The sequence below is a fragment of the Symphodus melops genome (genome assembly GCF_947650265.1).
Source record: "Symphodus melops genome assembly, chromosome: 1".
NCBI lineage: Eukaryota > Metazoa > Chordata > Actinopteri > Labriformes > Labridae > Symphodus > Symphodus melops.
The window spans coordinates 44,014,572-44,039,642 of NC_136691.1; the positions used below are offsets into that span (position 1 = coordinate 44,014,572).

A 25,071-nucleotide genomic window follows, 5' to 3' on the forward strand; every position below is an offset into this window, starting at 1 on the left:
CTTAGATTTGGATAGTTCTGCTAAAACTTTTTTGTTTGTTTTATCTGTACATGTTCTTTAATACTTAAATATGAAGACATGTTTAAAAGGTGAAAATGTGTTTTTGTGCTTAAAAGAAAAACTAACTTCCGTTAGGGCAGCCCCTTGCTCATCACTGAGATGACTCAATATATACTCTCAATAAACAAACACCAACAAACATCACATCTAACAAAACATCATTTCGGATATGGAGCCAAAACCTTTCCATCACAATGTGATGTTTGTTGTGAAACCCCACCCCCCCACCCCTCCCCCAGGTGTGTTTGACGTGAGGATGAACTTGCGTAGACACGTCTTAGAGAGCGACGGAGGCTGTGACGAGCCCAGCCGTCACGGGCCTGTGTGTGTCTTGTCACTTAAGTAAAGCTGCCGTAATCCTGTAAGGGAGGATGAGTAGACAGACATGTGATGCCCCACTTGTTTCTTAGGTGGAGGGTGGTGTAGAGAGGGGGGCTGGCAGGCATTACTGAGCAGATGGACAGGCTTTGTAGTGTGTGTGGGCGTGGGACTGATTAGACACAACTCGTACTGTTACTACCATTTTAAATGTGTTTTTTTTCCCAGAAGTTATGAAACACCTTGAAGTTTCTTGTAACTGATAAAGAGAGAGCCTGGTCCACATTTTGATTGGTTCAGGCCTCAGTCAGTGGGGCGTTTAATTTTTTTTGCGCATGAGCAGCAACAGTCAATCCGGCCATCAAACTCAATTAGCAGAGACTTCCTGTCCTCTTCCTCAACCCCCCTCCGCCAGATTAAATCCATTGCATCGTACCTAAGGACTGCACACTTTGCCCTCCTTAAGGACGACACACATTTTCACCAGTGTAGTTGACTTACTGAAAAGCGGAGTTGAGGTAGTCTGTCAATGAGTTTTTAATGGGTGGAGATGAGTGCCACCAGTAGCACCAGACTGAGCCCCAGTCCGAATTTACTGCAGGTGAACGAGCCAAAGCGATATGGCTCTACGTTGTCACTGGAGGAGAAATGTGAACAGTCTTTCTTCCTCTTTTACTACTACAGGATGGAGGACGAGGCGGTCCTGGACCGGGGGGCGTCCTTACTAAAGCACATGTGTGATGAGGAGGAGGTAGAAGGTAAGGTCACCTGTTTCTGTACCCTTCTGCTTGTGTTATAGAAAACATATTTTTACTTTTTTTTACAATGCGCTCAAATATTCTGAGCTGACCTTTTTTTGTTTTTCCTTAACAACCTTTTTCTTAATTGTTGAAGTTCAAAGTGAGGCCGCTCATGAGAGAAACAGGAAGGGCAAGATTAAGCTTTTTCGAGGCTGCCAAATTTCACTCACTTCCTGCACATAGACTGACGGCTCACCTGTTTTTTTTTTGCGAGCTGGCTCGGGAAAGATGTAGAACGCTAAGCATGTGATCCTGTGTTTACCTCACTAATCCCTACAAAGACCAACATGAAAACAAAAGAGAAAGGACAACAACCAACCAGTATTCTTAAATATCTTTTTATTCTATTAGTTTTAATCTTGTTTTTGAGTGTGTATTTGTATGTTTTATTGACTTACCATTTCCTTAAACTATATCATAAATGTTCTAATAAAAGATTTTTAAAATCGCACTCCCCATGCTGCTTGTGGTACATAGGCTACTTTAAGTAGCTGAGGGACAAGGTTAGGTTTAAATGGCGATGACATCAGTGTGCACCACACATCGCAAGTTTCTTGGTTTATGTCCAGTAGATTAAAGAGGCAGGCATCAGGCCAGTTTAACCATCCAAGAGTCTGATGTTTGCTTTCATTGTTTTGGCCAATAAATCCAAAGTGCTCCAAAAACCCAGACCCCTTTTTTATCTGACTGAACCTAAAACTGATTTTGAACCTTGCAAATTGGACATTACAAATTCCCTGTTTCCAAAAATATCTATAAAGGTGCTTGCCTAAAAGTCATTACTACTCCATTAAGAAATTTGAACTTTGTGAACTTTGTGAACAAGAGATCATGTTTTATGGCAAGCAACTACTGTTTTTTCACATTTCTGTACAACAAATATCCATTACACTCTTGAAACATGAGTTAGGTTATTATAGCAGTCAAAATGAAGTCAGCATTATTTACTTTAGAAATTAGTGACCAGTTATAAGGAGCAAACTTTCTTAAATCTTAATCAACATGTTAAGTGTTAATCAGACAAAAACAAAAATGCATTGTATGTATTTTGATAAACTTTTTAAACAACCTTCAGAAGTCAACCAATTAATTTTATTCTAACATTACTGAAGTAAATAAGGATATCCAAGGCTAATAATTTTAAATCTCTAAAGTTAAGAGATTTAGCCAGATTTAGGTTTGCTGAATGTGGCTAACATTAGCTGCGCTAACATTGCCAGCTAAGGTAAATATCCATCAGTCTGTGCTGGATATATATTGATCCGGCTGGTGTTTTCACGCCAGTTATGTACAACCTGATACAGCTTACCTACAACTTATCTCCATTTTCTAGATCTAAATAGGCTGCTCTGAAGAGATGCCATTCATCCACTGTGCCTGTTTACATCAGGGTAGTAGAACGTTAAGGCACTATCACAGTTGCCATTGAATCTAGCTGTAGTGCTGGCCAGTTGCAGCTGATAATAAGACATACATTTAGTAACTAGGTTGTACACATGATTACTCAACAGTGGAATTTGCCCAGCAGCTTCCCTCATGCTGGAGAGGTCAACATTTTGTCAGGTGTCACCTCAGCTTGAACCCTGCTTCAACCTCTTTAACTTCCTGTGCACAACCAGCATCTCAGCTGTGTCTGCGTGTGTCCTTGTCTGCTCGCTAAATCTCTTTTTTGAGTCCCCACTGAGGTCACAATCCTCCCCGCTGCTTGCTCACTGCCAACAGCTTGATTTAAAGACAGTCTGAAGTCTCACTGATAAAAGAGCAACAAGGGATGTGTCGGCTTGACATTTCTCACACTGTTCAAGATAAAAGTCAAGGATCTGTTGTCCGAATGCCAATTAATCTTTCTCTGACACGGATTAGTCTTTGGCTTCTTCCTGAGCAAAACATTTGCAAAACTCTATAAAACTAAAAGTTGAATTACCAGACCCCCTGGTTTCAATTAACTATACATTTTTAAAGCAGTGTTTTATTAGCATGCCGTCAGCACTGTGTGGCGTTTTGCCACTCTCCCCACTGTTCTGGGCAGGTCCCAGCGGCCACAGTTACTGGGGAAACTGGCGGTGGCGTTGCCTCTCCTCAGAAATCTTGCGAGCTAAACAAATCGCCAGGCAAACACAAGAATTGCATGTCATTCAGAGTGTGCTTGCAAGCAGCTCCAAAAGAACTTCTTCTTCTTCCAAAAAAAGGAGAGGAAGTCGTTGTACAATGCTGCTCGGGCAGCGTGCAAATCTTCCTTTCCAGTTCCTTGACTTGACCATTTTTTATTCCTTCACCTTCATCACTCTCTTCTCATTCTCTCGTCTTTTGGCTGTTTGTCGTTCAACTTGTGCAAACGTCTTCACACTCTGTTTTATTGCTCATCTATCACCTCTAATAGCTTTGTGGTCCTTATTTCTACTGTCTGTACTCTTTGTTTTCGCTATCCAGCCATCTGCTTCTTGGTCCTGTGATACCCACATGCTGCATTGCAAACCCTACTGCTTTCAATGGTCAACTCCTCTCATAAATTCACTCCATTTATTTGGGTTTTGTCCTGTAACTAGGAGGACTTTGTTACAGATAAAGGGAGCGAAACTATTCATATTACAAAATAAGTGTTTTAGCGTTAAAATTCACAAAACACGAACACTAATAGTCAGATAGTATATGTAGTAGAGAATAGTAGATTCTGTGCCTGTTAATTACAAAACCTGTGTGGTTGCACAGGACCTTTTGCTACAATGAGAGGCGAAGTTGGCTCATTCTGTTATAAGGATTACTTAGTTTCCTTGATCTGTTTCTTGCAGAGCAGATAAATTCTGTTTTTATTGTTCTCTGTTCTGGCTTGCAATGCAGGCAAGGTTAAAGCTGTATATGATTGATGTTGTGTTTTTATATTTGACTGTAAACAGGGACCAGGTACCTTCTTTGTTGAACCTAAAAGCCTTGCGAGCAGCAGCTCTGCTGTGGGCAATGTGGGTCTGTCTCTTCTCATGCAGAGTTTCTCCTCTTTTGAAAGAGTTGTGTCGTGTGGAGAGTTAACCTGTCAGACTAACTGAATGAAGGAATGAAGAGAATTTGATCTGACAGGATAAACTCATGTAGAGATAAGGCGATCTATCTATGTAATATAGTCCTGGCGCATTTTAAGCAAATAAAAAGTTCTGTCTTATATGTTATTTGTATTTTAAGAGAGCTGTTTTGTAGTTTTGGTAGAGAGTTCGATCAATTAAACAACAGGCTAATATCTGTTATCCTGTTTTGAACAACATGTTTGTGGGATGTATAGGATTAACCTCGTTCTGTAAAAAAGCATCAGTGTTTTCACAGAATGACACTATACCTGGGCGGTGGAGTTGGCTGTGGCAGGCTGTGGGGGGAGGGGAGTACAAGCTTAAGTAGCATTTAAATATCAGTTAGTATAATATATTTGTATTAGAACCTTTTAAATGTGCTCTATTCCCAAATTACACTTTGTCCATTTGAGTTTTAGTCACAAACAACTTCAGTCTGCTCATTTGACTTCCTTTCCCCTTATTCTTTAACCTCATACACACACACACACACCTACAATTTTCTTACAACAAGCATCATGTCCTGCTTTGCTATATTTTGTAGCTTTGCTTGTTTGTGTGTGCATCTGCACTTTTGACATCGTTCATAAGCAGAAAGCTTATAGACGCGTCAATGATTACTTGCCATTTGGAGTGTTCCACTCGATATTCTGTTATCACATCAGATGATCCTCATACGATGAGGCTTATTGATGATGAGGCGTATCACAACAATAATCCTAAACTAAGACTGCATGACAGAATGGGAAGCAAGCAGCTGCATTAAAATATTTAAACAAAGGCATCAGAAGCTCTAGTTTGACATGAGCGTTGCACATCAATTGGTGTCTTAGTGGGAGGGACTGATGTACAGTGTACCCCTCCCTCTCTGTTTTGAGATGACTCTTCTGGCAATTTAAAAATACACAAAAAAAGTTAATATGTTCGGGTGGCCGTAAATATAGGCTCCTTGGGCGGCCTGCCCAGGTGTCATCTATGTGTTGGAAACATTAAATGGAGAATTTTTCAGAGAGAGGTACAAAGTAAAATCTTCCTTCTAATCTGAAGTTTTCCATATGATGCTCCAAGTTAGCATGGTGTGCTGAACCGTTGGTGTCAGTGAATTTAGATGAACCCTTAAAGAACAAGGCATTGTGGTACAAGTGAATAATGAATGCTGTTGTGCTTCAAGAGAGATCATTGTTTCAGACATTTCCTTCGAGTCATGCGCAGTGCTTGGCTCAGCGTTACCCGTCGTCTTTCAAAGGCAACGTTTCAACTGATTGTATGGAGTCTTTTGTTTCAGATGGACTTTTGATGTTAACTGTGAAAGGTTGCAATTATTTGTCCCAGGAAAGACAAACTGTTGGTATTTTCAACACCAATTAATTACATAAGTATCCCTGTATCAGCAGGTTTCAGGAGAGTACATTTTAAAAATATACTTTCTTTTCCAACAATATCAACACAACACCAAAGAATATGTGAATACATTCCCCCTAGGATCAAACAAGTACCATACCCTCCTTTGAAATGAATCAAGTATCAACATAGAAATGCAGATGTAAAATGCAATATCCTCAACAAAATTGCCACTACATATTCCTTACTAAAGTAAAGACATTATATTACAAGTTTTTTTAGGCCATTATAGCTTAGTCTTGTGGCCGGTTAAAAATATTTTGCCTAGTAAAATGTGTTGGCCTGCCAGCCATAGGTAGGGCCATAGACTAGTTTTATATCCTGTCTGCTTGTCATTATTGACCCTAAACTATCCGCGGCTACATGTTAAACTGCACGTCCTGTTGGTATTGTGCCATCATCATAACAGAGATATACAGTCATGCAAGCAGTCACGATTTCTTCTCGGCTATGGCCTACTTCTTTTTCTGTCCAAATATTTGTTTTGACAGTGAACTGCAACCTCAAGATTTCTACTCTGTTCCAGTGCCTTGAGAACTCTTAGAATGTTCCTTGTTTAAGTGAATGACATGGGGCCAAGATGAGGCTATTTTGAGTATAAATAATAAACTTTCAATTGTGCACTTCCTGATAGGGATTTTGTGTTTTGATTGCTAGTTTTTAGAAGTCCTCTGCATCATGGCAGCCTGAAATTTTAGGACGTTTAAAAAGACAAAAGGAGAATTCACCCACTGTTTGTTTTTGCTTTCACAGGCCATCACACCGTCTACATCGGTGTCCATGTGCCCAAGAGCTATCGGCGTCGGAGGCGTCACCGTCGGAGAACCGGCCACAAGGACAGAAAAGAGAAGTTGACAGAGAACACTTCTGACAAGTCGGACGCGGAAAACAACGATGAGGCCAGCAACAGCATCCTCAAACCTCTCAGTAAGCTCTGATGGACTCCTTGTCAAGGCTGATTAGTGGTCATGTCTGTCTTTGCTGAAGGCTGCTCTCTTTTTCTGAAAAAAATAGTCCCAGTTACTCCCTGTGACCCCAAAGATTTGCTGATTCTACTTAGTGGCCAGAAATAACCATACTTGATTGAGTCTGTTTGGACAGAGCAGGGTGAATTTTCATTGGAAGTACATGCTACTCAGATATAATTGTACCAGTGCTGATATGAGCCTCTTGGGTTCAGAGTGTAAGTGCATGCCTTCCTGTGCCTTTGTCCTTGGATGTAGACATAAGTGTATCTCTCTTTGTGTGCCTGTAGATGTGTGAGCATTTATGTTCTTGGTTTGCCGAAAGCTTCTTCAATCCCCTGACGTGCAAAGAACCATTTGCCCTCAGGCAATGCCGCTGCAGTATGCCAGAGCTCGGACAAAGATCTGTAGTCGGTTAAAGAGAACTGCAGAATGAAACCGAGGAGGGATAGGTTAAACTGGACGACTGGAACTTAGAATGTTTGTCATAATCAAGTTAAAGTTTTAATTTGAAGAGCACTGTAAAATTATTATAATGTCGTGATTTGTTTTACATTAATATAACCTCTAGATTGTCTGTGGTGTTAAATATCACACAGCTTGTGGAGATTTATACATTGCATGAATTTTCCACTCTTTTTAATAAAATAATTATTAAGGTTTGGGCTCCTCCAAGGGCCCTCAAGAGATAAAGTTAAGTTGCTCAAATATTAGCATTTACCACATACCACTACTCTCTGCTGCTAAAGCAGTGCAAATGTCAAAGCGATGCCCCTTACTAATGCTATCACAAGGAAATCAAATGAGGTATTTGACATGCCCATACTTAAAAACAAGTAAAGGGTGACAAGCCTTACAATAAAACGTTTTAAGTCTTGAGGAAAAGAAGAACACATAGGGCAGACTCCTGATATCCTGAGCACAAAGGTCTACATGTGACATAGTCTCTGTTACAAGAGCTTATAATGTCATTCCCTCCTCTAATGAGCTTTCACCCCTGATATTCGAGAGAATTATGTCATTTTACACACACCATCTTGCACATGAAGTGACAAAAAGCCCCGAAATACACCAGAGCTGGATCTTACAATCTGAACACATCACTAGATGTAGGATTTTCTTGAGGACATAAATCCAATCAGCGAATAGATTACAGCCAGCCCATCTGGTAGTAGCTGCTGACTGTGATGATGCATACAGTATTTAGTAAAAATTATGTTGTATGTTTCCTGATTGCAGTCAGAAGTATTGAGTCAGCCTAAGGTTTGAATGTGCGTATTAACCTTTCAAAGTGGTTAAATGTTGATACTGAGTCAGACATTTTTTTTGTAGTCTGAGAGAGGAAAAACAGTGGATTCTTAACAATGTATGTTCAGTTGTCAGAAGTTAATAATTCCCCTAAAATGTGAACTTTTCTATCATAGCCGTATTCCACTTTCAATTTGTTTCAAGTTATTTAAGAGGCCAAAAGTAGGGCTTCATTGTATTAAGCAGAAACATCTCTTTGATTTATAATGTGCTATATTCAGAGGTTCTTTTTAAATGTTTACGTAAAACATTTATCCAGGACACCAACTGAATATGAAGGAAATACAAGACACAACATTAAAAAAATAGGAACATTTCAAAAGTACAATATGTCATCTACCACATTTTGCCAACCTCTTCTTATGCATCAAGCAACCTTTTTCAGATTAATTTTAAAGCCCCTTTGTGGATCCTGTCTAGATGTGTAACAGACATGAGGAAACATTACATAACTCTGTTGTTAACAACAGCATTTCTTATTCTCAATTCACAGAAAATCTGACTTTGTTACCAGAAGAACTCCAGTACTGACGTTTATAAAGTCAATACTGTTGTATTTGCAGGGTCATATGGGTGAAAAACCTAAGTGCTGTTTGTGTTATGTAAAAATCTGTCATGGACTTGACAATTGGCAATGGCATAACACAGACACAACACTGTAGATTTGGTATTGCAGTCCATGCTTCATTTACATTATTTTATATAAACAAACATTAGTACATTCTGTTTTCCATTTGATTAGAACCATTAAGCAACCGTTTTGTTCATGTGTTAAACGATTCAAGGAGATTATGTTTGTAATTGAGAGGCTTTTACTCTTTGCAATCATGATTAATGTGCACTCAGCAACAACCTTGACAAGAAAACAGAAAGCATCACTTAACTCTTAATGAATGTTCATGTACAAAACAAGTCTTAATGAACAGCAACAAGACTACTGCACTAGTATGAGTTATTTGTTTATTAGGATTTGTATTGGAATGATGTCATACAAAGCTTTTGATCCATCTAAGTTTTAATTGTGATCCATTTTAGCTGTTTCCATTGTAGTGACTTTTTAGAACAATACTACTCAAATCTGCAGGCATTCGTCAGGCATGCAAAAAGTGACAGGCATGCAGTATACCTAATGTCCCACTGTTATCCACTGACCTCTTCTGTGTCACCCTCTGTGGGAGACATGGACGCCTCCCAGGGAAAGGCCTATGTCTGTAGTCTGACTGAAATCATCTTGTTTGGTCAGATGGACACTGCAGGAAAGACAAGTCCATCCTCCTCGCTACACGTGTGTCCACTGCTATGGCCATTTGACCTCGGCTCATTTTGATGAGAATGTTTTTCTTCCAAACAATCCACATTTTAGCTGGCTCAAATGTCTTCTCAAAGTGGATTATAAGGATTACTTAGAAACTTGGTTCAAATACAAATGGGATTGATTACTCAAAGTCAGATGGGTGAACTGAAAGTGCTATTGTGTTTTTTATTTTATGATTTGTTTGAACAACTAAATGTCTCTTCTTCAATCATTAATACCCACTTTTTGCTAAATTTAAAGTACAGTATTACTAAACATGACTTTTTTCAATTGCTTCCTGATTATGCGATATTTTGCAGAAAATCAGCGACATGAAAACATTAACATTTTAGGAAAATAGCTAGTCATAACAGCCTTTTTTATTTTTATGAAGATTTTAACACACTGGTATTTTTAACAGTTTTTGTTTTAAATTCCCCATGTAAAAGAACTTTTACTGTATTTAACTGCTGTGTTGTGATATATATCTAACTAAAACAGGAAAGAAGCAATCACAAGGTAGAAGGCAGGACAGAATGTTGGGATGAATTTGATTGGCTTGTTAACTTGAACTGAGCTCTGAATTTGATTACTAAATGCCCCTGAGTGAATGATGAGTTTTTAAACATTTGAAACGAAAATGCAGTTATTAAGGTTTGGTTTTCACAGCAATAATGCATGCAATGCTTAACAGAGAAACAAAACTGATTGCTGTCATATGGGGCCCCCTGCGGGAGGTATCCTACTGTCAATGCAAAATTTGCACATTTTAGTCTACTGCTTTGGTTTAAGTTTGTGAGCCCTAAGGGGCCCCCTTCCCAAGCAGTCACCTGTCTTGCTTCTTGACAAGCAGCACCTCTGATTGGGTCATATACCCTGTCATTAAAATCTTACCCTACAACATGTTCCTTAGGGAACATGTAAAGGCAAGCTTCAATCTTTAAAGTAATGTTTTACCTACTTTCTTTGTATCTACATCAGTTTGGTAAAGGATAACTTTTACTGGGACTTTATGACTTCAGTGGACATGAGTTTGTTGCCATCATCGCTTTTGACTACTATGTACAGTGCTGTACTCTGTAAAATGTACAGCATGTGTGGGTAGTTAATATTTACTTTGCCCTGTGTCGCATGACAACTTTAAATACTCGATGTAAATATCCTTATTTGAAGAAATTGAAGTGTCCACCTTCCTGTGATTCTCGATCTGGTTGAGTATAATGTTTGTCATTGGTGTTTAAGGAGGGGTTTCTCTTTGAAGAATGGATAAAAGATTAAAAACTGCTTAAACGTTTTGTTACCTGAACAGAGACTGTTTCTTACATCTTTTTGTCACCTTGTCACCCAGTTTGCAATCAAGTCAATACTGACCTCACCTCAGTGTGTCTGTGCTTTAATTTTTTATCAGATCCACTGATTAGGGTTACATCACTGCAGTGGAGATTTCTACTGATTCTGACACAAACGTCTTATGTACCCCTCAATCTAAAATCTTTAATCCCTGATTGATATATCTAACTTTAATCAATGAACACATTCTTTCTAGATTTTGATCTTAAAACATCTGTCACTACTCAACCCTGTTCCTCACCTTTGGTTGATCTTAAGCTGAGAATAAATAAAAAGACTTTGAAAACTTGAAATACTCGCACCTTTCAAATCCATTAAAAGATGAGGGGAAATGTGATCAGTTGGCGGTAATTAAAATGATTTAAAACGTCCCCTTTTTTCATTAGATTTAGATTTGCCCTCTTGTGATGGTTTGCAGTGGAGTAAATGCTATATAGCACAGACAACATGCACATCAACACACCTGCAGAAAGCAATCAACTTCAGGTCCTATCCCCTCAGCAGGTATTTGTTCGATTCTCTTCAAAACCCTCCTTGGCTATCACAACAAAATACCAGAGCTAGATGTCCTGGGTATAAACACTGCTTTGAATGAATCCCCCTCTGGGTGTTACTCTGCATTCAGCCAGGCCCCTGTTCTCTGCTTGTGTGCTCGCTGCCCTGCATACTGAATGTCCGACTTAGTGGCATGGAAAACATTTCCTGTATTCCTCGGTGATCCCTTCTTTTTTTTGAATGAGGTGACGGGGGGGGGGCACATTATCATTGCACGTACAGTCACAAACAATGACAATGCTATTAGATCCCATGTAGCCTTTTACTGTACACAGCTCTTCAAAAAGGTCAGGGGAGAGTGAAGGTATTTGTGTAGGATGCATGTCAAGAGTGGGACTAAACAGGCCTTTAGTAGCAGCCACACTAAGCTTTCTGCCGGGCAGTGGGCATTCTTCCTCCATCCCCTATCCCATGAGCCTCTGCTGCTGGGACAAAGTCTTCTTTGTATGCCCATGGCTCTTGGCTAGAGCACACAGAGCTTTGAAATTGTGTTTGAACGATGGGATTTTCATTTCTATCCCTCCTTTTCGTGCCTGCTCTCACCCCTCTTTGCTTTCACTCTGCACTGAGTCTCGACCCTCAACACCCTTCTCACCCTTCTCACCCCCCAGATTTATCTTAGCAACTACTCAAATGGGACAGTATTGCATTGACACCAACACTGCTTGTTACCAGCTTCAGTTTTATTTGATAACATGGGTAGGAATAATTAATTTATTATGCAGACTTTGAAAACACCTTCAGATAAAGACTTTACAGTTTTAAATAGGAGTGAATCATTTGTCAGTACATTTTCCTTTTTTAAATTTTAAATCTGAAAGGGTGACTTAAATACTGTCAAGGTCAACATATTTTTAATGTCTCATGTCCAAATGTACATGTTTTACCATACCTTACAATAAGCGCTAGGCTATCCAGCACACCATGATCACAAATCTAAAGTGTTCAATACCAATGATGCTGCCAAAGAGCAGGTAAGTGATGTGAAACAGACGATGGATCCTGTTTTTTTAATGTCAATTCAGAATTAGTTGCAGTTCGGGAAAGTGATGCTGTATGTGTCAATCAGTAGTTGTAGGCCGTTGTTGCACTTATTTTAACACTGGGTGGTGTAATGTGGGGTCGGTCATTTATCTTGGCTGCATCCTGAATACATCAGATGAAGCTTTCCCTTACCTGGTGGATTGTATAATCCACAGTACCCTGTAACGCTTGCCTTTAATGAACATGGGACGGGCTTAATGTCTTGCTCCTCCATATTTAGTACAGGCAACACATAATGAGAGCTTGATAATGTTAGCAGCACGATAGAGGATTCAGGACCGAAACGTCACGAAACATACAGTACGTAAGAAAGTATGATTTGAAAATTTGTTTTTGGAAGTTTTAAATCAATTCAGAATCTTAGACCTGAAAATAAATGAATGCAAAGCAGTTTTGAACCTAAGTCTTTCCATACCTCTACTACTTTAACAATAAAGTATAATCAGGAATAGATCTTTTTTAGTACTGCATTACTGAATAGTCAAGCACAGGTGATGGTAAATTACAATTCACTGTTTGTGTATTGAATGTTGAACACTTACTTAAGAAACTACAAGATAGTGCAAGGGTTGTCGCCATATTTTTAAAGACAATTAGATCAATATCAATTATTTATGTCAGAATTATAAAACGGGAACAGCATCAAAGGGCTTTCCTTTACCTTTGCTGTCATCCAGTTGTGAAAATGCAACTGCACTCCCAATTCGCCAAGTTTTCTCATTGCACACTCAACAGATCGCTGGCTAAAACAATTGGGCGAGGTCCCAATTATATATGAAAGTTCTAGGCACTAAAATAATGACAAAAAAGTACTTACAGCTTAGCTTATTTTAAAGGGAAAATTACGATGACAAAATATTTCATGAACGCATAAAATGTCATAGTGTCTCTGCACGTTTAAGGCTTTGACACTCACTTTGCATTGTTTGCACATGATTTAGCCAATATTGCTATTTCAAGCTTGTTTTAAGTGTTTACTGTAATCATAGTGGATCTCAGTGTATGCGTGTCAGCTAAATGTGTGAAATGCACATGTAAATTATTTCACCTGAGGTGTTATTAAACAGGCTGCTGTGACTTAAGCTAGTTGCAGCTTGTGTTAACCTGAGAGTGTGTATGTGTGAGTGCCAGCAGACAGTTTATCGGGGGGATAAACTGTCTGCTGGCACTCAGTAATCTTACAGCTGCTTGTCTGGCTAGTACCGGCTGTTTTTTTTTATTGTCCTGAAGAACACGCAAAGACGACAAACGGCCCGTCTCCAGCTTATGTACTGTTTAGTCACTTTCATCTGACTGACTAAAATACTGAATCATTCAGTGTGGCGCGGTGGTATTATACTTAGTTTTGTGTGGATGTACATGTATATGTCATATATAGAGGCCAGTAAAAGACCTCTAAGGCTAGCTTAGGAAAAGTGCATTCCTCTGTGATGCAGCGATATTATTAGGCCCTTTATTTGAGAACAGAATAAAGCTTCTTGGTTACCTTTTCACCAGTTGGGAACCAATGAGAAAAAGGCCAGCGACGAACAGAACATTAGGGACTTTGTTGTCATCCTTTGTGCCATTGCTACCCAGTGCGAATTGACTGACTTCCACTAATGCAGACGCAAACTCACACAAACAGATGTATGCTAATAAAAAGGTGGATGGACAGACACTGCTGTTAACTTTGCTTCACCTATTTGGGAGGACAAAATCCCACCTTTGAAATTCCAATTTATGCATACAATTACAAATACAAAACGTTCATTGCTTTTCCAAACTGTAATCCTAAACAGAGGTGTTCTCTTTTAACAATAATCACTTTAGGGCACTGGAATCTAACTGCACAAGCTGTCCTTCATTTCTATCTTAACATAATATTGTTACCATGTACAGTAAGTGTTTACTAAATTAAGTTTGAAGAAACAATATGTAACTTTTCCGCCTATAAATAGTAGTTTTAAAAGTTCATTTAGTTGTACAATAACTTTTGACATGGAGAATTCTGTCTTTCCCTTTTCCACAGAGCAGCATGACTGCCCTATGTTATTTTTGCAGTTCATCTCACAGTAAATGCAATGCCTTTGAGGCAATAGTTTACACAGAAGCCTTCAGTTATTAAAAGAAGCCAGTTTGCCTGTCCCAGTACTGTGTGATGCAATGGCTGAGACCGAAAGGATGAAAAGGGTGACAGATGAAGCTAAGAAGAGAAGGAGGGAGAGTGACAGAGTGTGAATAAGAAACAGAGTGTACATTTCTGCAGATTGCGATGTAAGCTTAGGCTGTATTGTTATTGGCATCGAGATTGTCTCATGTTAGGAGCTTTAACAGGTACAGAGAATCCTCTAACCCAAGTTATGTCTCAGGTTTACGTTCAGATAAATCAATAAATACAGCCATTGGAGGTTTTAATTACTTGAGATGCTATGGTGACTTGGTTGACATTGTTCATTACTTTTGATTTGACAGCACCAAAGGTATTTCCCAGTAGTAGATTTACTTTACATATTATTTAAGACATTTACAAACATCCTTCTATATGTTTAACTTGTTTTATTAAATCACTAGGTTAGACTTAGCTTATATTGGGAAGGAGTTTACGTTCCAACAGGTGTAGTTTCCTGCCTTTAAATGTAGATGTACCTTCATAAAGTCCTGAATCACACTATACTTTTCCAGCTATTATTAGTCAAGGTGTCTGCTGTAAAAGGGTCTGCTTGCATAATTGTAATTAAGCAGTATTTGCTTTTCAGAAAAATGTTATCAAATTTGAAATTAAGTGGAGTCACGTTGACAAGGTAAACAACTCTAGCTCTTACCTATGCTCTTTAAAAGAACATACATTTAATTCAGCATGTACAAAAGAGTTGAGCTGCATGCAAATATTACAACGTTGTGGATTAATAGATTGAGCCAACGTGATCATTTCATTCATTTTTGCACTTTCAAGGAACACGCAGTAGCTCTATTGTTGCACCATGTAATGGTCTTGTGTGGTCATTTGCTGATGACATAATTATCTTTGTTTACCGTTTTCTACACGCATGAGCCTGCTCTCATGAAAGGAGGCAGTGATTGTGGGCTATCATGCAGAGTTCAAACGTTGTATCCACTCGTTGGAACTAGCTTTATTACCAGCATGTTTGAAAAACATTGAAAATATTAATGCATGTATCTGTCCTGTTGAGATTCTGTTTGTGTTGCTCTCTAAATATTCAAACGAGAAGACAAGGGGAAGGAAAGCCAAGCCTTGCCTGGAGAATAGGCCAGTTTGTGAACCATTTCCTAATTGTTAATGAGGGCCTCCAGGGCAGCTTGCCAAACCAAGAGGGCCAATGGCAAGGGCCTGTTTGAACAGGGGGGCAGAGAGGGAAAAGGGGCTAGCTGTGGGGACACTGTCACTGAGGGGGACCCCTAAACCCCATTAGCCCCCTCCTACCTGGTTCACAAAGTGCTGGAGCAAGCAGCTGAGTGTGACTGTCACTTCTACCCGAGACCTTAATGAGGGTCTAGCAGCGTCTTTGGGATACTGGTGAGCTTCTGTCACTTACGACTGCTATCCAAGGAGCAAAACCCGGGACAGCTGATTGTGAGGGGGCTCACTTAGTTGGTAAAGATGTCAAACAATAACAATAACCAAGAGGAGAAGGAGGAAAAGGAAGAAGACACGGAGGAGAACGAAGAGGAGGTCATAGTGAAAATACCTCCGCCTCCCCCTCCTCCTGAGTTCAACGAAAAGGGTTCACCTGAGGAGAGGACGCCGGTGCCCAGACCCTTGCCCAACGGGCACAATTTTCAGCTTGTGAACCAAAGTATTTTTACTCTCTCCTCAGTCTCACCGGCAGCTGAGAGGATCCGCTTCATCCTTGGGGAGGAAGATGATGGCCCGGCACCCCCACAACTCTTCACTGAGTTGGATGAGCTCCTTTCGGTGGACGGACAGGAGATGGAGTGGAAAGAAACAGCCAGGTAAGGGCTTAGTCTAATTCTTTTGGATCACTCTCAGCAGGAGTCCTGTATATATATCTTTCGGTTTTAAAGTAGTTGATTTCTAAACCTCCTCCCTTAACTTTCACTCAGTAAGTTAGTAAAATGTTATACATGTTGACTTTTAGAAATCCTCTACACTGCAAAAATCTTTGAGTCAATTTTACTTTTTAGGATAGAATAAACTTGTTTTGATGCTTTAGATAACTGAAAACCATAAAGTCAAAGTGAAAGTCAAATAATTGTACAGACATTTGTAAGTCTCAATTAACATGAGAAAGCTTGCTGTGTGCTTTGAATTTAGAGAAGCACAAAGGCAAGCACACGTCTTGTATGGCCCACTAGTGGGTTTGGACGGGATAGCGACGGGATGATTGTTTATGCATCATTTGCGTGGATCAGTGAAGCTCTCTTGAGTAGGAAGCTGGTTGTCTGGGCCGCTGTTTGAGGCACCAAATGAGTTGATTGTTTATCTTAACCTCTGACAAACTGTACTTCCGATAGACGTTACATTTTTTCAGAACCTTTACTTAAGAATGCTTTCATTTCTGTCTCTCTGTATGCTCTAAAACTAATGTTACGTTTGTTTAAATTCCATGTTAAAATGATTTAGCAATTGTGTGCAATATTATTCACAAATAATACATCTTTCTAGATTGAGAAGTTGAAGGGTCAGCTCTAGCATGAGGCTTTTATTGAATCACTTATTCAAAATATCGCTTTCATCACATATCAGTCAAAAATCAGATTATTTTAGGAGAGGATTGTGTTGTTTTACACGGTGGATTGGGGAATTATGTTTCTGATCTTGTCAGGTTTACTGGGAAAAAAGCACCTTCTGTATAACAAAGAAAAAAACCGCCACTCTATGGGATGGTTTTTAAGGTACAGAATTTATTGTCCCTACTCCAGATTATTATAGCCAGCATACAGGGAAATACTAAGACGATTTGTTCACTAAATTGGATCGATTTGTGATCAGATTTCCATGACATCAAAAGTTTCAACCCCTAAGGAAAGAATGCATAAAGTAGCACTTGACAATTAAAACAACAAAGAATTTTTAAATGTGCATACCAACGGTTAAAGTCTAAAAGACAACTTCAGTTTCAACCCATATCATAGTGTTTAAATACTTATTATTTGCTGACATAAGTGAAATTAAATTAATCTTGCATCTTTGATCCTCAAAATCATAACTCTTCAAATAGCTGCAGACATTCAGATATTGTCCGATTTGTTTTACCAAGTGCACTCAGGGACTCCCGATGAAAAAAATAAAAAAAGATCTTAGAGGTGCTGGATAGTACTGGCTGATGGCCAAGTACAATGCTGGCAGCCAAACTGGCCAAAAAACCCCAACAAAAACTGCTGCTATTGAATCAACTCAGTACTAGTTGAGTTCCTCATGTCTATGGCTCTGAGGGAGGGAGGAGGGTAAGTGATTAAAAGAATACATTAATGAAAAGAGGAAAGTCATCAGGGTGTCAGAGTACACTTTATTTTGGGTTGTGTATCATACAGTTGCCAAGTGAACTGCTAGAGTTTTGATGGAACTGCAAACATTACATTTATTTTGTTCTTTTTAAAATCAGACCCTAAAATAGGGTCTCTGCTTTAAGAACCCATTTATGAATATATTTGCCAAGACAGTTGCACCTGACTGCTTCAGACAGAAAATGCAACATTTCGTATTTTGAAACAAACAAAATAACAAGGAGAATGTACTTGCATCAAAGTCACTGAGAGATATTTATATTGTGTCAACTGAGACCAGCTCTTTAAAATTAAAATAAAAGTGAATATTTTAACTGAACACGATGCATACATTATGTGCACTGAAATCATCCAGGCATATTTCCTTTGGAAGGATGGAGAGTTTTCGTGGAGGGTTGGAGCTGGCATAAAATCTGCCAAAATATTAAAATGTTTTATTATTGCCCGTAACATTTCTTTTTTCATCCTCCCAGATGGATCAAGTTTGAGGAGAAGGTGGAGAAAGGAGGTGAACGCTGGAGTAAACCCCACGTGGCCACACTGTCCTTACATAGCCTTTTTGAACTGCGCACGTGCATTGAGAAAGGCACCATCATGCTAGACATGGAGGCGTCCACTCTGCCTCAGGTTGTTGGTAAGTCGGCATGTCACTTACCAACTTATTTCTGGAACAAAATACATTGCATTACTGTTTCAACTGATTTGGATTTCCTAGTTTGTTATTAGAGAAACAAATGCACTTCAATACACGCTCACATTGCAATCAGAAAGTCCTTAGAAAGTGTACCGTGCAGTGAAAAGACATGCTTTTTTAATTGGTTTTTCCCTACACCATAAATATTTCAACTAAGCAAGTCAATTTTGTTGTGTTTGTTTAATACAATGACATTGATAAAGGTCAGCATCTTCCTGCCTGTACAAAAACCTCTTATGTCAGTTTTGGATGTGTTATGTGATGTACAGTGTACAAAGGGGCTAGTCTGTGGTGTTGCGTGCAGGTTACTGTACTCATACTCATCACACAAAGGGGTCAAAGGCTTTTGTTTTAAGAGGAATAAAAGGCCACTGCTTTACGAGGTCCACCCTGAACTGTACTTTATAAGAGAGTGAGGGATGCAAATAATAGTTTGTAAATGGTCCTACAAAAACTTCCTAATTTGAGGCCAGCCAAACATCGTTTCTGTTTGTATGAGGGAGACTCACCACTCCGAGTGACTAATGTGAAGTAATTGACTGTGCTGCATGGAGCGTACAGGAGGAACGGAGCTGGGCCTCTTGCTTTGAGGCTTGGTGACTTGATGGATAGGACATTAACAGCACTAACCCCCCACAAGCGGAGGAACTCCCTCAGGGCCGCTATCTATCAGCATTCAGTCTTCTGACCTTCTTTTTAGTGATAGTCAAGACCTTTTTGATTGAGCTGTTTAATGATGCCAGTTTCGTGCTCTTTATTACACCCTGGGAAGAGCGAATTAAGTCCTAACAAGAATCAAGAGGCAAGTTTTGTGTATATTCACTCTTCCAGTGTTTTCTGTGTTGACGAGCTAATTTCTTCTTCTGTTAAGTCTAGCTTCTATCCGTTGAGGCTTAAAGCTAAAGTAAAAGTCTATCTCCCGCCGAAAGATTTAGAGAGGTTGATCCATGCTTTTATAGTGTCTCGACTTGATTACTGTAATTCTTTGTACATGGGCTTGGATAAGTCATCAGTCCAGTATCTGTTATAGTAAGCAGTACCCCTCGCTTCCTGACTGGAAAGAAAAAAAGAGACCACATAACACCTGTGTTGTTCTCCCTCCACTAGCTTCCTGTTTGTTCCTGGATTGATTAAAACATTTTGTTGTTGACTTTTAAACCTCTTAAGGGATTGGCACCGCCTTAGTTGGCGGAACCTCGCCATGTTCATACTTCAGCTAGAATTCTTAGGTCAACCAATCAGCAGCTCCTGGATGTGACTAAAACTACTAGTCTCATAACCAGGGGCTACGAGCCTTCATGTGGCTGTGTCGAAACGGGAACATGGAACCACTTCAAGTCTTATCTGACATTTCTGGTACCTTTTGTCATCTTGAGTTTTTATTTTTTATTTTTAGTGCTGTTAAAGACTCTTTTTTGTGGTCTTCCTTGAGATGAGAAAATGATTAACAGATGTGACCATTGTTATGGTGAAGGTTGTTTGTTGTTACTCTGAAAAGCACTTTGGTCAACTTTGATTGTTGTTAACTAAAGCTTATTTTGATTTTTTTTTAAAAAGGAAAATGTATTCAACAATAGACTAAAACAGATTAAATAATACTAACATTTTTAACTTTTAATCTAAACAAATGTATTATTAAATTCAAAAACTCTAATATAATCTATAAAACATCAGTTTTACACACAAAAGTGTTGTTAACTGGGACCGTTAATCAAATGCATGTCCAGTTTAATTAGTAAAACTAGAAAATAAAAACAATTTTTGAGACTTTCTTTGGATACATTTCTGGATGATTAATGACTGAAATAATTTATCCTCATCCTGTCCTCTCCTTCTCTGCATCTTCAGAGTTGATCACTGACAACCAGATTGAGATTGGCCAGCTGAAACCAGAGCTGAAGGACAAAGTAATGTACACGTTGCTCCGGAAACATCGTCATCAGACCAAGAAGTCGAACCTGCGCTCTCTGGCGGACATTGGCAAGACGGTCTCCAGTGCAAGTAGGCTGTTTTCCAACCAGGAAAACGGTAATACTGATGCCAGTTTGGTGCAGTCTCTTCTTTTTTTTTAACACTTTGTGAAGAAAAAAAATCAGCTCTTTAACTTCATAAGAAATGTACGTCTCTTCACTTGAAATTCTGGATCAAATATACAGTAGATTTTCTTTATAACTTCAACATGAGGCCTAGGGTTTATCATGAGTCCTGACGCCTTTGAAAGAAAGTCTAAGTGTGCGATAAAGTATGCACTGCTGCTGTCCTCTCCATGTAACCATTAATGTAGCACACACAAGCCCTAAATAAGTATTTTATTGTGATTAACAGACTCCAAAAACATCTTTCTAACTGGAGACTTAACAAAAGCCCCTTATACTGAATTATGAAGCCTTCATGTTAATCCTACTAAACCTGTTATTGAAGTAGTAAACTAAAGCTTTTAGATGTTTTATGCTAATTCATTAAAAAAATATGGTATGCTCACTCTAACAACACTTTGTATGCATTCACTGCTGGCAACTGGCCTAACTACACAGCTGAGATACTTTTCAAAATGGTCCTCTTCTAAACATTTTAAAACAAAACATGATGTCATGTCCTTGGCCATTGGAATTAATACAAACACTTCCAAGAATTGTAATACTGAAAGATTAAGATTAGTACTTACACACATGGTGTGCTGTCACTTTGCTGCAACAAGAGTTATCTCAGACAAGAAAAATGCAGAATACTGAACATACACCATGTTTATACAACATCATGTCTGTAGTAACCTTTCAAACATTTAGTTTCCAACATGAGCAAAGTGACAGCCCTAACACAGACTGATATCTATACCTAACTGATAGTTACACATTGGAGTTGTGTTGAATATGTTATTCATCTGTTAAGAGCCATGAGTCATTGGACAGTGAATTTTGTATTACTTAATACAGATTTTATGAAACTGGGTCTATGGCTATCAAAATAAAAGCTCTTGATGTTTATGATCTGCAGTCTTGTAGTGTTAAAAAAAATCCTGTTCCAATTATAAGTCTGAGCCTCTTGTCAGGATAAAGAAGCTTAATTAATTATCTTCATAAAGATAAAGTACACAAACTAGTGTATTACTATGTATTTTGACTCCTGCCAGCACGTCCCTGTTCAATGACTCATGGTTTTCTGATTTAACAATGCCATTTCTCATACCTCACATTTTCTCTGTTTAGCTTTTAAGAATACTGATCATCTCTCACAAAACCCTTGACTGTGTTCTACTAACAATTCTATTCCTTTGGATCAGTAGGCTTATCTTCATACTCTCCTGTCAACTCTCTCTTCTGCTTCTTTTCCCTGCTTTTTTCGTGCTTCTCTGGATTGGATCTGATTGAACCTTCTGCTGCTACTAAAAGCTCGCAGTCCCCTTGACAACTCAGTGACCTGCCTGTCAGGTCGTATGTCAATGGAGGACTTGCAAAGTCAAAGGAGTACCAGCATGGACTGGCTTAGTAAGTTCACTGGACCCAGTTCATGTACAAACTGCAGACTAAGGATCAGTAGAAATTCACTGCTTGTGTTCGTCCTAAAAACACGGTTTTATATGTTCTTTTGTTATTGACTTAACTAAGGCATATAAGTACCAAGAAGGTGGTGTTTTTGAGCTTTTAAAACCCATGCTCTGCAAAATGTACCAAGACATCAAAATGATTTTTCAAATTGAATTCTTAATTTCCCTCAGATGCTTCCGTTACTTTTTGGCACATATCCAATACAAATGCTACTTGTGTTTGGTCCAACGATTAGACAACTTCTGACTGGAACTTGAAAACTGCAGTTTGAACAAGAAACTATAAAAACATTGTTTTAGCATTTGAACACATCAGTCTGTCAGACTAAATGTATCAAGTAGAGTAGAACAAATGTGTGTGCATCTTTTGTCGCAAATAGCTTGTTCATTCCTTTTTTTGAGCTCAAAACCTTGAAACTTGATTTGGTGTATACTTTCAACCTGAAAACTCTTTAGAATAATGTATCTACTGCATAGACGTTCCACAACTTTATTATTTTCCACTGGCTGCATCATACTGACATGCATGTTATTACCCAGAATGCTCAGGGTGTAGCTGTATGAACCCGAACCACAGCGGCATCAGAATTTGCTCCCATTGAGATTTGCATCTCTCTGGACACAGCCTCTTATCTCGGACAGCTGCAGCACTAAAGTAAGGTCACGTTCTTGCTGTCATCTCTCTGCTGCTGAAGTTGACGAAGTGGAACTAGACGTCAGCAAAGTGTCAATCAGAGTGTGCCGTCCACCTGCTTCACATGAGGAAAGCACTTAGAGAAAGAGTCAGATGGGAAAGATGGACACTTATGATCAGGCATTCTCAATGGTGAAGCTTTTTAATGTATATTTTAATGACTAAGAATTGACACTCAAAATTGATATAGTTTTTTGTAATGTAAGTCAGTACAAGCGAAACAATATAAGAGAGTAATGTGTAATGAAAGATAATGTAACTAGTCCAATCAGTAACCGCCCTGTCATTTTTGGTCAATATGTGGAGTTTGTAAAGCTCTACCAGAAATGTTTTGCCCTAAATATTTAGTATACACTTTAATTGTACTGAGAGATGCTGTAGTTCTGTATCTGCAATATTGTTTTACATTTGAGGATAGCTGTTCCTTATATTAGCTTCAGAAAACAGGGCTGCTTTAAATTATAATTACTGTTTTTAGACTGGCTGGTTTGGTTGAATGAAGCAGCAACAGACTTAAGGTTTTAAGCTTCCAACACATTGTTTGTAGATGCAATATCTGTATCTTTTAACCAGCATAAACTGATTGAAAGATCATTTTAAATTCACTTAAAATAATAGTGTAGTGGTGTGACATTTTTCCTCTTGTGCAGTCCTGTGTCGACGGTGAGCAATCTCTGCTGGTGATTGTCTTTTGGATCACATGAATGATTTGCTTGATAATTCTTTTGGGTGCTGCATGTGGAGCAAACTGTCTGGGCCACTGTCTTTCCTTGGGTCTCTGCCATCCCCTGTTTTTCATCCAGTTCTTAGTTTTTGGTGTTAAGGTGACGCTGCTCTAACTTTTCAGAGTTGATGTGTTTGAACAGATAGTCCTACCACAACTCACAAGAACCTGACCTCTAGCAGCATGAACGACATTTCTGATAAACCAGAAAAAGACCAGGTAAGTTAAATTGAATACTTCTATGATTTTGTTGTCTTGCTGTTGTTGTATTTTTTTTCCCATATTTACAGCAATATTAAAAAATGCATTTTCCCTGTCTTAACATCCAATTTATAATGAGAGTGGGAAATCAGAGTGGGAAAAAAACAAACCAAAACCAAAGCTTTTGAGAATTGTGACAATTGTGGTTGTTATAGACATTAATTACACAGCTGGTTTAAATACTTGTTTCCAATTGGTCAGTTACTTATAGTAACAGTCTGCATTCCCTTGATAGATCACCGTTGTTCAGAAGAACACACTGATACTAAGAAAAGCAGGCGGTTACTTGGGACACAGATTTTAAAGAAGTCCAGTTAATTTGACGTCAGTGTGTTTACTGTGGGAAAGGAGAAAGGATCGGATAGATGTAAAAACTATACGCTATGAGAGAGAAACACAAACTAAAAATGGCACATTGAAGTTAACACAAAACGTAATGTGCTATGGGATATGGTGGATTTAATGGACTGGTAAATAGAAAAAAAGTCAACAAAATTGCTGAAGTAAAGTGAGCCTACAGTACTTATGCAAAACATTGGTCAGGCCAGTCGCTGCATGCTGGAATATAATGTCAATTCAGGGATTTATGGTACAGGTGCTTTGAGTGCCAAAGAAGGGAGAATACAAGCCCTATATTTTAGAAACTGTCTATTAGATATAAAAAAAATAATTTAAAAAAACAGTGATGAATGGGAAACAAGACACTGTAATGCACATTATATGATATCCATGATTGCCTTTGCTCTCTTGTATTTGTAAAAATCACACCTATCCATAATGCTTCTATAGTAGGTAAGAATGTTTCAGAAAGTATATCACAGCTTAGCTTTATGCCCAGCTGAATGACAGTGGAGCAGATAAAATATTGTCATTTCTTCAGTTTATCACATAGCATAATGTTTTATAGATTTTAGTAGTTACTGTACTATTAAAACACCTGTGCTGTGGTAAGAACTTCAAAATGTTCAGCTTTGATTGTGATTTCTTCACTTGTCAATTCCTAAAATCGCATTTCATTTTAGGCTCTGAGTGGATTTGTGACTTTAGAAAAATTGGATCAGCAGTAAATGAAATGAGTTTTTGAGATCACGTTCTTCTGCAGGAAGTTGAAATGTCTGCATGTGACAAGAAAAGGATGTTTCCCCTTATTGATATTTAGATGAGTTGCTATTTGTTGTCAAAGTAAAGGATTCATATTGTTTAAGTAGATATTTAGATTACCACTGTTCATAGAAGCTTCTTATTAATTGAGTTTCATGCCAGACTGGGCCTCTGGCAGAAGAGAATTAGGTCAGACTGACCCAGTAAGACTTCCTGTGGGACAAACAGAGTAAAGAGGTAACTGGACAGGAAACAAATCTCCTAAACTAAAAGTCTTTTACACCCACTCAGCCTATAAATACCATTTATAAGTTCCCTGCGTGGGCCTGCATGCAGTGATCATCTCCACGTCTGTAGTAGCACAGTAATAGTTTCCAGTACATTTTAGTTCCAATGCTTCAAGTTTTTCAACATTCATTTTTTAAAATTATTT

General features: G+C 38.7%; 1 protein-coding gene across 3 annotated transcripts in view; it reads left to right on the top strand.

Annotated features, from left to right (window-relative positions):
• Positions 1-913: 913 nt before the first annotated feature.
• slc4a4a (solute carrier family 4 member 4a) overlaps positions 914-25,071 on the top strand; it is a 43,502-nt gene continuing 19,344 nt past the window's right edge. For 2 of the 3 annotated variants that reach the window (XM_079351103.1, XM_079351104.1), the window contains exons 1-6: positions 914-1,136; positions 6,389-6,562; positions 15,970-16,105; positions 18,094-18,254; positions 20,163-20,342; positions 23,419-23,495. In XM_079351103.1, coding sequence (XP_079207229.1) covers positions 929-1,136; positions 6,389-6,562; positions 15,970-16,105; positions 18,094-18,254; positions 20,163-20,342; positions 23,419-23,495 — 936 coding nt within the window. In that variant the 5' untranslated portion in view covers positions 914-928. The remainder of the gene's footprint in view (positions 1,137-6,388; positions 6,563-15,969; positions 16,106-18,093; positions 18,255-20,162; positions 20,343-23,418; positions 23,496-25,071) is intronic. The other variant, XM_079351105.1, reaches the window with a different exon arrangement.